Source organism: Canis lupus, chromosome 2, assembly GCF_003254725.2.
Source record: "Canis lupus dingo isolate Sandy chromosome 2, ASM325472v2, whole genome shotgun sequence".
In the NCBI taxonomy this organism is placed as follows: domain Eukaryota; kingdom Metazoa; phylum Chordata; class Mammalia; order Carnivora; family Canidae; genus Canis; species Canis lupus.
The window spans coordinates 72,924,391-72,937,941 of NC_064244.1; the positions used below are offsets into that span (position 1 = coordinate 72,924,391).

A 13,551-nucleotide genomic window follows, 5' to 3' on the forward strand; every position below is an offset into this window, starting at 1 on the left:
AGCCAAATCAAGAGTCAGCTGCATAACTGACCAGGCCACCTGGGCACTCTTGTATTTTGTTTTGTTTTTGGCTTGTGGGCATGAGGGTTGGCTTTGACCCTGCTCAGCTCTCAGCCAGGGGATGGCCCCTGTCTGTGGAATACTGTTCACCTCGCGGAGACAACAAGGAGCTAACCTGAACACCCAGGTGCATTTAAAACTTCTGCTCAGATCGGGCACCTATGATGTCCACTCCTGCTCCGTAAGCCAGTTCTGACCCCCCGGGAGGGTGGATGTGTCGTCCTCTCAGTGGGGACGGGGTGGATAATTGGGAACAATGATACAAGTCCCCCGCAGCTCTGGGTCAAGGATTCCTTCACCCCAGGGCAGGCCCAGCCCACTGAGCAGCTTCTGCCTCCGAGAGCCCCAGCTGGCCGGCTCCTGTCTTTCCCAGCAGGCTTCTCAGCTTCCAGACCACCCCGTATCCTCTCAGTTCCCTTTTGGATTTATACTGGCCACGGCCCATTCCTGTGGCTTGCAAAATAAAGTACATCAGATAAGAAGAGGATGCATAATAACGAATTTGAAATGATGCTAGCGGAATTTCTTTTTGGGAACCAGAGGGCCAAGGATTTAAAAGTCAGTGGGATAGATGTGGTTGGCAAGGAGAATCAGGACAAGGACCCAAGGGGTCACAAGGATGAAGAGAGCTGACAAGGGTCTCCACAGGGAAGGTGGGAAGACAGACCCCCTTCCCTCACATCTGTTTGGCCAGCCAAACACCTTGCGTCCTGGCCCAGCTCCTGGCCCACAGATGCCCTCTGGGGCCCAGGCCCCAGCCAGGACTGAGGCTTCCTCCTACTGCACTCCACTTCCCAGTATCTCTACCTTGACTGCACATGAGAAATCTCTGGGCAGTTCAATGACAACAACAACAACAGCATTGCTGTTCCGTATTGAATCGGTCTCTTTGGGGGTCAGCCCCAGAGGGAGGCATTTTTAAGAGCTCCCTAAGTGCTTGTAATGAGTAACCAGGGTTGAGACCTGAGGCCGACTTCTCCCAAGCTCCACAGTCCATAGGAGGGAAGCCAGCCCTAGGATTTCAGATCTATAGATATTTTAGCAGAAAACAACAAAAAAAATCTGGATAGTAGGAAACCTCCCAATTTTTCAATGTTTCGTTCAAACTTATTCAATTCTAGGCAAGCCAAGCAAGATGTCTGCAGGCCACCAAATAGGAACCCCGGGGCCATAAAGTCTCTAAGTTTTACCATCTCTGGCCTGCTCCCCTCTGCTTGGCCCTGGGGAGGCCCTGGTGCAGAACAGTGGCTCTGAATGGGATGTGGTGCCAGGCTTGGATTGGGCGTCGGGCCACAGGCCCTGGCAACAGGTGCACTAGAGGTGACGGAGCCCTTGAACGTCATCATCCGTCCCTTGGTCCTAGCTGGGCCCCCCCTCCCCTCACACTCAGGTAGACACCTGGGCAGAACCAACATGTGGGGGGCAAGTTCCAGTTGGGGGTTCTCTCTTTTTTTTTTTTTTTAAGATTTATTTATTTATTCATTCAGAGAGAGCGAGAGAGAGACAGAGACACAGGCAGAGGGAGAAGCAGGCTCCATGCAGGAAGCCTGATGTGGGACTCGATCCCTGGTCTCCAGGATCACACCCCAGGCTGCAGGCGGCGCCAAACCGCTGCGCCACCGGGGCTGCCTGGTTCTCTTTATCCTAAGCTGCTCACCTCAAGATCTCCCTTGGTGGTTGTGTCTTTTTTTTTTTTTTAGTTGCTTTTTGGCTTTTAATTATATTTAAAACGTGTTTTAAAAACAAGTATAGTTTCTTATAAAAGTAATATTAAGTTTATCGTAGAAAATTTGGAATACAGGGCTGCCCGGGTGGCTCAGCGGTTGAGCACCTGCCTTCAGCCCAGGGCATGATCCTGGAGACCTGGGATTGAGTCCCACATCGGGCTCCCTGCACGGAGCCTGCTTCTCCCTCTGTGTCTCTGCCCCTCTCTCTCTGTGTCTCTCATGAATAAATAAATAAAATATATTTAAAAAAAAATTGGAATATAAAGTATAAAGAAGAAAATGAAAATCACCTATAGTCTTAACTGTCCCTTGGGGTCTGTATATGGAATGATTTCAGGATATTCTGAAAGCAAGTCCCTACATCAGCGTGCTGAGGAGGGAGTCCCCTCTCAGGGGCAAAGTTCCATTTCTTGACACTGGGATATTCAACACTTTCAAAAGGCTTGTCAAAACAAAACAAAACAAAACAAAACAAAACAAAACAAAACAAAACAAAACAAAACAAAACCAAACAAAAACAGAAAACCAAAAAAACCCCAAAAAACAAAAAAAAAAAACCAAAAAGCAAAAAAACCAAAAGGCTTGTCCATCTGACCTTTGATATTTGTCAAGGGACAGATTTTGAGAACCTACCTCATTTTTTGGATCAACATCTCTTATTCCTAATACATAACAAAAATCACAATTAGAAAGAAATCTTCAGGGAAGAACCTCAGCTGCGGAGAAGAGTGGCTGCTGGAGGCGAGGAAAGACCCCTTGCTAAGGCCACAGGTGCCCCCTGGTGGCAGCTGGAGGGGATGGCTTCAGGCAGGGCTGGGCCCCAGGGCCAGTCTTTGCTCTTAACTCAGTGGTTCCCAGGGTGGGGCCCCAGGACCCCACCTCAATTGGGAACTTGTTAGAAACACATTTTCCCAGACCCCAGCCTAGACTTCCTGAGTCAGAATCGCTGAGGATGGGATCTGGCAATCTAGGTTTTAACAAGCCATTCTGGTGGTTCTGATGAACCCTGAAGTTTGAGAACCATTGTTCTAGATAAGTAGGGGCCTGGTACTCAATAGCGTGTAATGACAGCAAAGGCTTCCAAGGACAAGAGGGAGGCCAGACGCATCTCATTAAGGTCACTGGAGCACAGTCTGGACTCCCTCTCGATCCTAAGGCGTCTGGTGCTGCATAGTTAGGAAACGGGGGCCAGCTTGGCTGTCTCCAGAGTAAACAAACCATCCAGGCCTCTTGCGTGGTGCTTAAAAGGCCACGTGCACTGTGTGAAGCTGAGCCTGGGATTCTTAAGGTAGCTGGCAGGGGGATTCCAGAACCCTATGAAGCCCATCCCTGAAGGGATGTTAAGATTTGAACCTCAGACAAAGGCAGAGGAGTGAAAAGCAAGCATTCAGACAGGAATAAAGCAGGAACAGAGGAAGCCCAAGGAAGGAGGGAGACAAGACGAGAAGGGTGGCCTCTGTAGTCAGATGGAAGGAGATCTTTGAGACATTCATTTAACCTTCCTGGAGGAAATGCTTTATAATTCGATTACTGTCAAAATGAAAAATCCCCATAGTGACTCAAGATGCAGTAGTGCCAGCATTTGGGGAAATCGGGACTACGGCTCCAACTGGGTGACCGATGCATGGATGGATGGGCCCAGCAGGTTCCCTGCAGTGAGGCTTCCCTTACAGAGAAGTGAGTTTTCTCTGTGTATCCAGCTGTTTAGGAGATCTTTGCACCTGGCGAAGTCAGGCAGGCGTTTGTAGAGAAAAATCTGACAAGAAAACCAGGTTTCCGCAGAAACCAGACAGGCAGATGGAAGATGTCATGGTAAACATGCCACTTCAAGTTTTCCCGTCTTCTAGAAACAGTTCTGTGCATACTGTCATTCTAACAGTTCTGTTCCAGACGTGCTCTGCTAAGAGACAGTATTTCAGATTACATGTCTAACCTACTAACCTTATTCATAAATGTTTACCGAGACCCTGCTGGGTAGCAGTCATTGTTCTGGGTTCCAGGGTTCCAGCAATAAATAAACAAATGAACATCCCTGCCCTCACAGCGCTTGCATTCCAATGGGGGAGGGGAAAATAAACAAAATAAGCAAAATGTATAAAGCTTTGGGCTCTTCGTCTCTGGCTTGCCCCTCATCCACCAAGCTCCTAACTCTGGATTTTCAAAGTCTGAGCGTTGGCTCTTTCTGATCTAGAAGAGAGAGAGTGACAGTGTTTTAGTCTTCAGGTTAGGAAAGGCAGCTCAGGATGGGGCTTCTACACAATTAACACTGCAAAGCAATAGAACTATCTAGAGATCTTGTTAAAATGCAGATTCAGATTGGAGTGGGGGGGCCTAGGGAGAACTCTCAGGGGTCAGGCTGGGGGGGATGGTCCTTGCCCCACCATGACTCCTTGCTACAGTTCTGGACTTGCTTTTGGGAGGCCCTGGATAGTTTGCAGAACACTCTTTCACGTCAGCTCACCTAGTTCCCATAGCAACTCCTTCCAGGAGGCAGGGCAGCAAGGAACAATACTTCTTAAAGGTAAGGAAGCCACACCCTCCCCAGAAGTCACAGTGCTGGTGGCTCCAAAGCTGGGAGCAGATTCCCATCCCGTCTAGAGGGTTTGCCTAAGCCACCAGGCTTTGCATGGCCAGGAGCAGACCAGAGCCAGTAGAGAGCAGGACCCTTGGGCAAGTGCCACAGGCCACGAGGAAGCCAGCTCAGCCATAAAGGCATTGAGGAAACAGAAGACCAGGCACTTAGTGGGCTTGGGGGGTCCTTAAACCCAACCAGGGCTAGATGCCACAGCCCGGCCCGCCTGGCAACGCTTTACTAGATGGGCTTCACTGAACTGGCTCCTGGGTGGGCCCCGGCTTACCTCTTCAGCTCCCTCTAGTGGGATGTGACTTTTGGAAGAAGCAATCTGATAGCAACCGGGAGAAGGTTCAGCTCTCCTGGTGGCTTGCATTGCCCCAAGAACAGAGCTCAGTGAGCTGCGATGGTAGGAGACAGGACCATTCCCTTCCCTCAGCCCTGGAGCCATGAGGAATTGTTCATTCTCACTTTATAGGATCTCCTGGAAAGATTATCATAGAGAACGACACACAACAGCTATTTCCTTGTCAAGTTGGGGGATGTCAATAAAGAGAGATTATTCAGCCAGTGAAAATATACCCAGCCCACTCCTTCTGTAAATATTTAACATCCAGAATGGCAAACATGGCTTTCTGGGATGTAATAAATTATGGTGTACTGAGAAGTGGAACCCCTTCGTCATGGGCCTAAAGCAATGAACACGACAACTGGAGATTTTCCTGGGGGATGAGAACGTGCCAGTGAGAATGCTTCAGGCGGACACGTTCCTCCAGGGAAGGCGAAGGCAAAAGCCGAGGGGGTGGTGGTGTATGTGCTCTGCTCATGGCATCAAGCGTGGTGTGTCTGCGAGAGCCTGAGTGGCTGAGGCTCAGGAAGGCTATCCGGCAACAGGGACAGACGGTGAGGTGCCAAGAGGAGAATTTTCCAAAACCAGAGCCAAGATCAATTGTAACAATGGCCAAGAGAGGGAAGCAGGGACCAAGAAAAGCATCTGGCATCTCAAGATGAAAACGGATGAAGCTTCTAGAAACATAGGAGGACTTAGAAGTGGCTATCTTGGAGATCAGTTCAGGATCTAGAGCAGATAGAGAATCCAACAGGCTACTGGTCACAAAGTGGCCCCAAAAGATTCCAGAAAATGGGAAGGAAATTTGCTCTCAAAAGATTTTCTTGCCAACTACCTTCCAACCCCACCCCTAACTTGCTTTTTCAGGAGAGGAGGGTTTCAGAAAACAACTCTGCCTTGGTTCTAACTAGAGGTGAGGGAGAAAGAAAGTGGGGGGTGGGGTGGGGAGAGAAAGATGGAGGGAGGGAAGGGGGGGAGGGAGGAATGAGGGAGAGAGAAAGAGAATGCATACGTCGTAAGTTGGACTAGAACTAAAACCAGCTTGAGACCCTGTGTGGATTCATACCACATCCTGCTTCTGCCCCCAGCATGGGGCACTGCCCCCTGACAAGGCGCCGAGGTAAGGAGACAGCAAGAGCAACCATGGAGTGCCCTTCCAGAACAATCTACCTTGTTGTCCCTCCTGCAAAGTTTAAAAAGGCAGAAAACTAGTTTTATCTGTAAGAAAATGTTTATTCTTTTGAACCCCACAGGAAAAAAAAAAAAGAATGCAGCCAAGACCACGTGTTTAACGAAAATAGTGTCCCAAAGGGCAGCAAAATGGGGCAAACCTCAACACAAAGTCAGGGACAATTTTCCATGTTTTTGCACAAAGATGAAAAAAAACCTATGACAATTCTGAGTAACACTTCCATGGTGACAATTACACAAGATGATTCAAAAATGCAAAATGGCAGCAACATGCACACCTGGCTAAAGCTAGAAGTTTTGTCTTTTTTCCCCAAAATAAGATCTGTGATTAAAAGGATGATTCTTTTTAATACTTCTATTTTGCTGACTTGCTTGTCCTACTTAATCTGCTTTAAATATGACACACATGCCAATTAACAAGAAATTTGAGAGGAACTATGTCCTTCTAGAATCCATGGCAAGGAAGCAAAACCAATCTATTTGGTTTCTTAATTTTCCTAGTTTCCCAATACAATTTTGCTTTGCCCCACCCTCTCCCAGACCCCCCCGCCCCCACCCTGATCCTTAAACACTTCCAAAAATTGCCAGTGCAAACACTTTTCTACAAGTGTCTAATATACACACTTGAAACTGAAATCTTTGTGCAGAGTTTTGAGTTTAAAACTCTAAAAACAAAAAAACAAAAAGAACAACCCAAAACAACCCTCCTTGGCACAAGAGCTGAGGAATACTCAAGTTTCTTTGAAATCATCAAACATAAGATGATGAAGAGAGGAAAGCACAGTTAAATGAAATGGAATTTTTTAAAAAATAAAATAAAACCCAAACCTAGAACGGCAGCTTCCATTAGCTGTCATGGCAGTCTCTGGCACACAAGCCGCCCAGCTCCCCCTGCCCCACGGTGCTTGCCTCGAGAAGAGTCCAGAACACCGTGGTGCTTTCTCTGAAAGGACCCAGGGGCTGGAGCCGTGGTGGTCACGCAGAGCCCAGCTACCCCACCGGCTGGACGCAGTGAGCTCGACACAGGAAACAGATGACGGGAAAGGGGGAAAATAGTTTCAAATCATCAAGTTTCCTCTTGAAATGTCTTTTCCCAAGGCACTGCTAAGCAATTTTCTGGGACTGAACACCCGAGGGGAATAGGAACGTTTCAAACACCACCCTGGAGACACTCTCATAGCTAGTCTCATCACCTGGCTCCCCTTGGCTTAAATGACACTCCCGGAATTTGTTTGGTCCTTGGAGGAGTAATCAACTTTTGTTTTCTGTAATATCAAGAATCATGTTCTGTGAAGCAGCTCTAAAATCAAAGCTGTGTGAGGTTATTAACCCTTCCACTCTAGAAATGAGACGTTTTCATTATCATCCCATGTGAATCTGATGTGCAGGTTTTGCTTGCTTATTTAAGGACAAAACAGAAGAATCGAGAAGCAAAAACCCTGCCTTTTTTTTTTTTTCCTTCAAGAGGAAACTGTAAGAATACATAAAAGGCAAAATTGGCTACTTGAAATCCAAGAGTGGTTTTAATGTATTGGCCGAGAAAAATAAACTGCAAAGTTCTGTGAGGTCTTCTAAAAATTTACAAGAAAAACTGATGGGCAGTTCTAATCAGACTTGGATGTTATCTCCCACCCACCCACCCCCGTTTTAAAAACGACAACATGTACAGTCCCACAAAATACAATAGAAACTTTTTTTTTTTTTATCGTGACTGCCAGAGATGCTCCTTGGTGATGCCTTCTGGTTAACCCCAATGGTTGGACAAAACCCGCAGCTGGCCTTCACTTCTTCAGGGGCTGGTAAACAGAGGCATTGGGGTCGAGTCCAGAGGGGCTGGTCTCCACGAATTTGGAAGAGTAGTGGGGGGAAACGGGGCTCAGGGGGCTGGTGGCAGCACTGTACGTTATGCTGGGCATGACGGCCATGACTTCGGCTATCTTCTGTTTAAGGTCCTTGATCTCCTGGTCTTTCTGAAGAATTTGTCCTGGAAGATCAAAAAGACCTGCCGTTAGTGAGCGGGGAGGGCTCCCCTAACACAACAACACCTCAACGCCCTCGTGGAGAGCCGATCCCCAGTGTGTGGGGCTCTGACTTTATTGGGACTGTCAGGGTAGGAGCTTTTCCTGTCAAGGGCCAGACAGTAAATATGTAAGGCACTGTGAGCCACAGGCTGTCTCCGTTGTTTTTTGTTTTTAATATGGAAAACTATAATAAACCATTCTTAGGCCATGGGTGGTAAAAGAACGGGTGGCGGGCTGCATGTGGCCATGCTTTTACAGGTTTTGGAAGGGGATTCTGTTTATGAGGGTGTGACAGGCAAAGGGGTCACCTGCAGGAGTCACGCTGTGTGTACAGCAGTGGCCCACAGCAGCCCGAGAGGCTGCTGATTTTGCACTAAGGCTGTACCTCTTGAGTTGGAATATTTTTCTGGGAGGCTGGACACCTGAGTGTTAGCCCCAGGAACAGAGGACAACTCTGAGGCAGGCACAGCACCCTCTGCCTCCAGGTTCTCTGACAGGAGATGCACGAAGCTCTGCAGCGGCCACAATGGGGGTCTTGGCATCATGCCCCTCAGCCCGAGGGCCCGCCTTGCCTATGGCTGGACACTTCCACGTTACAGCACAGCCTCCGTTGCTAAACTCAGTTTCTAGATCCAACCAACTCCTGCCTGCCTCGGGCCACTTCCCTTGCTGTGCTTCTTCTGCTCCCTGTTCACTTTTTTTTTTTTAAGATTTTATTTATTCATGAGAGACACACAGAGGCAGAGACGCAGGCAGAGGGAGAAGCAGGCTCGCTGCGGGGAGCCCAATGTGGGACTTGATCCTGGAACCCCGGGATCATGACCTGAGCCAAAGGCAGACAGACACTCAATTATTGAGCCACCCAGGTGCCCTTCTCTGTTCAGTATTGAGGTCCCCACTTCCTCACAAAGCTTTCCCTGGCTCGCCCCCTCTACATCAGACCCAACCCTGCCCCCCAATTCCTAGATTCTCAACACACCCCATACTTGCCTTTTTGTCACTTTCTTCTAAGAAGGTTACTAATTACAGTAGTTAATACACTCATGCCAGGTACTATTCCAAGTGCTTACATCGACTTACTTATCACAATGACCCTATGATGTGGGAATTCTCCTCCTCCTCCTCCTGCATTTTATAGATGAGGAAACTGAGGCAAAGAGACATCGAATGGCAGAGCTAAAATCCAGCTCTATGCAGTCTGGCTCGAGTCTGCACTCCTATGTATGGCATTTATCCAGCTCTTGTAACTGTTAATCTGGGCGATGGTTTGTGTCCATCATCTCTCCAGTGGCCTATGAGCTCCATGAGGGCAGAAACTATTTACATCTTTATTCATTGCTATATCCCCAGTGCCCAGCCCTTCAGAAAGCTGAGGCTCTGCAAGTTATATGTATCTTGCCCAAAGTCATTCACTTATCAAGAGGCAGAGCAAGATTTAAACCCAGCACCAGTGTTCCAATGCCCACGTAATTTCCATTATGCTTTGAAGCTCCCTGGTCTACTAGGGGAAGAACACTTAGGAGGAGCCCCTCAGAAATTTAAATGCTTAAAAAAAAAAGAGGTTGCATTTAAGCTGCACTCATTTTGAGTCCTACAGAAGATGGTAATGTATTTGAAATGTAAGAGAGCACAGTGGCATATTTTTAAGAAGGATGTAGTAGAGATGAAAGCCATTTTGGAAGTGGGACGAATCAAATGATATAGAAAGTAGGAAGCAGAAAAGCAACAAGGGGTTTGATTTGAATTACAAAGCTGATCCTTATTAGAATATTCCGAACTTGACAGTGGAAGAAGTAGTGGGGAAGGCGGTGTAGAAAGGAACTGCTCCCTCCGACTTCCTTCGTGTCCCCTTGGCTTCAAGTAAGCATCACATATTCTCCTTCCCTTTGAACAAAATAAGCCTCAGATGAATAAAATACCTAACAGCATCTGATATATGAGCCACTGTATCTTTTTTTTTCATGCAGATTTAAGTTTGTTTTTTTCTTTAAATCAGCAATATGCAAACATTCCCAGAGCTTTGGAAAAGGCACTGTTCTTTGCTTTTTTGTCACTTTACAGAAATTCCTGGGTTGACAAGGAAGTAGTCTGTGCTGGGGAGCCAAACTCCCCTTGGCTATTCTAAGACCAGGTGCTCCTTTGCTCCAGGGGTATCTCCACCAAGTGTACAAATCCAAGTCAATGAAATGAATCAGGAAGGGGTGACCACTTCTCAGCAAGCTGAGCCAGGAGGGGAAAACAAAAAACAAAAAAACCCAGTGTATGGTCAGAAGTTCAGCTTTAAAGCAGAATTCCCAGGAACTTTTTTTTTTTTTAAGATTTTTTTATTCATTTATTCATGAGAGTCACACAGAAAGAGAGAGAGAGAGAGAGAGAGAGAGAGAGAGAGAGAGAGGGAGACAGAGACATAGGCAGAGGGAGAGGCTCCATGCAAGGAACCCGATGAGGGACTCGATCCTGGGACTCTGAGATCATGCCCTGCCTGAGCTGAAGGCAGACACCCAACCGATGAGCCACCCAGGTGTCTCCCCAGGAACCTTCTTTTTAAATGCTTTCCCCTGAGTTCACAGATTAATAAGCCTGACTCTCAACCCACTTCTCTTCTTGGCTACCACCTGGACCATCCCAAGCCACTCCTACAGCTCCATTAACCTCTCACAACTTCTATACTCCTCCCCTTCCTGGGGTTTTGGTCCTTTCTCTGGGGTTTAGACCCCAAATTCCCACTGACAACCGTCTTCCACCTGGGTGTCAGGAAGCAACTCCAAATTAGAACATCTCCAACCAAGGGTGCCTCCAACCAAGGGTGGCTCAGCAGCTGAGCGTCTGCCTTTGGCACAGTGATTCCGGGGTCCCGGGATCAAGTCCTGCACTGGGCAACTCACAGGGAGCCTGCTTCTCCCTCTCTGCATCTCTCATGAATAAGTAAATTTAAAAGTCTTAAAAAAAAAAAAAAGAACATCTCCAACCAAACTCATTCTTTCTTCTCCTTTGAATCTGGTCTGCTCTTCTTCCTTGCTTCCGGCAACTTTATCCTCCCACATCCCTCGAGTGCTTCCACTTTCCTTCACTCCCTGCCTGGACTATTCTCCTTCCCCCACTCTCATCATCTCTCAGACAAAAAACCATGACAGCTTCCTAACAGGCCCCTCTACCTCCATGCAATCTCACCTTTCAAATCCATCCTTCACATTGCTATTCCAAAATGATGGCCAGAACACGTCATCCCTTCCTCCTAAAGAATCTAGGAACATATTCTCACTCAACTGTCCTCCCATACCCTCCAGCTGGAGGCCCCTGCCCTGCTCACCTGGACATTCCCAGTACTTCTTTCCTTTGCTTACACACTTCCCTCAGGTAACAATGTTTTCCCCTGCCATTCTCTGTTCTCAGAATTCATCCTTCAAAGCCCACTCAACATCCCCTTCCTCATGAAGCCATCCTTGATGTCTGCTCTGGCCTTTCTACGTAATGGCAGCAGGCTTTTCTGGTTGGCTTGCCCAAGTGCAATAATTCTCACAGGGTCCACAGGGTCCACACTATCTTTGTGATAATACTAACATATATCATTTGCCTTCTTCACACACATTCCCTCCCAGGTGTACCTTCCAAAAACAATTTGCAAGTAAAAATTACAAGACAAACAGACAAGACAGACATCTCTGTAGAAACAGAGATGAGAACTGAAGTATCTTCTATTAAGCCAAAAATTAAAGATATCTGCTAATTGTAAAACAATGCCATTTTTCTCATTCAATTTTTTTGGGGGTTGGAAAATATAGTTATTTTTCATAAAAATGTTAACAAATTATGTTTATTATGTTATTTTAAAAATAAATTAATACATGTTTTAAAGTTTTAATTTCTGGATCCTGGAATTGAGCCCCAAGTCAGGCTTCTGTTTGGCGGGGAGCCTGCTTCTCTCTCTGCCCCTCCCCTGCTTGTATTCTCTCTCTCTCAAATAAATAAATAAATAAAATCCTTTGAAAAAAAGTTTTAATTTCTAATAGATAAATATTGATAGATATAACCCACTTGAAAAAAATCTCCTTGGGGTACTTGATAATTTTAAGAGTGTAAAGGGGTCCCTAAGACCAAAAAGTTTGAGCACCACTGCCTTAGTTACTTCCCCCACTAAACTGCATCTTGTTCATCTTTGTTTCCCCTTTAGGTTCTAATACAATGCTTTGAATACTCTTTAAGTACCTGTTGAAATATTTTTCAACTACTATGTCCAAGTGTTTGAATTTTTTTTTTCAGTAATCTATTGCTGGCTAAACAATTTCTTGGACAAAATTCAAATTGCTTTTCATCAGGCTATGTCATGCCTCTGTTCAGAACCTGCCAAAGCTTTCTGTGTCACTCTGAGTAAAGTCCAAAGTTCTTTCCATGGGCTACAAAGTCTGGCAGAAAGTGGCTCCTGCCAGTCTTGACTTGTCGACTCCAACAACTCTCCCTATCCCTCAGGCTGCAGCCCTACTGGCTGCCACACATGCTTCTTCGCCCTGAAGACTGACAGGGCTCACTTACTCTCTTACTTTGAGCCTCTGCTCAAATGCTACCTATTCAAAGGATCTTCCTCTCACGACCATCATTTAGAACCAGTGGCCCCACAGGCCCCACTCACATCCTGCCTGACACTGCTTCATTTTCATCCCTGCACCCATCAGTACCTGCTCTGCTCTATGCTTGTTCGTGACTGTCTATCCCCTCAGGGAGTCTCGCAGTGCCTGGCACACAGGCCTCAGGAAATACCTACCGAGTGAACAACGGGCTATCCAGAGGCTGCTCCCACCACTCCCTCATTTGGAACCATGCAGAGCCAGCTGCAGCTTGGAACACATCAGGCCCTCCTAGCTTCCCTGGCCTCACCCAAGAGATATCTTCTGTTTAGATGCCTCTCTGTCCCTTGCCCCCTACACTGCTTCTTCACTAGGCTAACCCCTGCTCATTATTCAAAACCCAGCTCAGACATCAGCTCCCCTGGGAAACAGCCCTCCTTACCTCTCAGACTGGCTTAGTCTCTGCCTCTCCCCTCTGTTCCCACAACCTTGTATATACTGTCCCACCAGCACCCTTTGGTGGCTCTGCAGCTCTCTATTTCTTCAACAGTACCGTGAGCTCCTCAAGCACAGAAACTTCATACTCTTCTCTGGGTGCCTTGCACTTGACGTATTCTCACCTCAAAATATGTTTGCAGGATGAATTCATGTGAGGACTCCTAGATGTCCATGTTGGGCACTTAACAAATCACTTAAAAAGAAAACTGAATGCTTTTGGTTCTGAGCTCTAAGGGAGCTCTGCTCTTTGCATCCCTGTGCATTCTCAGCCACACTACCGCATAAGGGGCCCACTGCTCTCCTACCTTGGGCAATCTCGAGCTGTCGCTTTGCGTCCCCCAGTGCAGAGAACAGGTCCAGCTTGATTCTTGTCTCTGCACTCAGACTGTTCTCCAGGTGCTGTGTTTTATCTTGCATGGCCGAGAGGGCTGACATTAACACCTCAGTGTCCTTCTCGTTTTCCTTATACTTCCGAAGCTCCTATCAACATCATCAAAGCAGCAAGATGTTACAAGATAGTTTTGGCATCGATGTCTACAAATTAGCCTGAAATCACAAATAAAATCCCACT

General features: G+C 47.0%; 1 protein-coding gene and 1 long non-coding RNA gene across 2 annotated transcripts in view; one reads left to right on the plus strand and one right to left on the minus strand.

Moving 5' to 3' along the window:
* LOC118353920 (uncharacterized) overlaps positions 1-13,551 on the plus strand; it is a 48,605-nt gene that overhangs the window by 27,947 nt on the left and 7,107 nt on the right. The window lies entirely within an intron of this gene.
* MACO1 (macoilin 1) overlaps positions 5,921-13,551 on the minus strand; it is a 60,500-nt gene continuing 52,869 nt past the window's right edge. The window contains exons 10-11 of the mRNA XM_025446950.3: positions 13,286-13,460; positions 5,921-7,883 (exon numbers count right to left, since the gene is read on the minus strand). Of these exons, the coding sequence (XP_025302735.1) occupies positions 7,681-7,883; positions 13,286-13,460 (378 nt within the window). The 3' untranslated portion in view covers positions 5,921-7,680. The remainder of the gene's footprint in view (positions 7,884-13,285; positions 13,461-13,551) is intronic.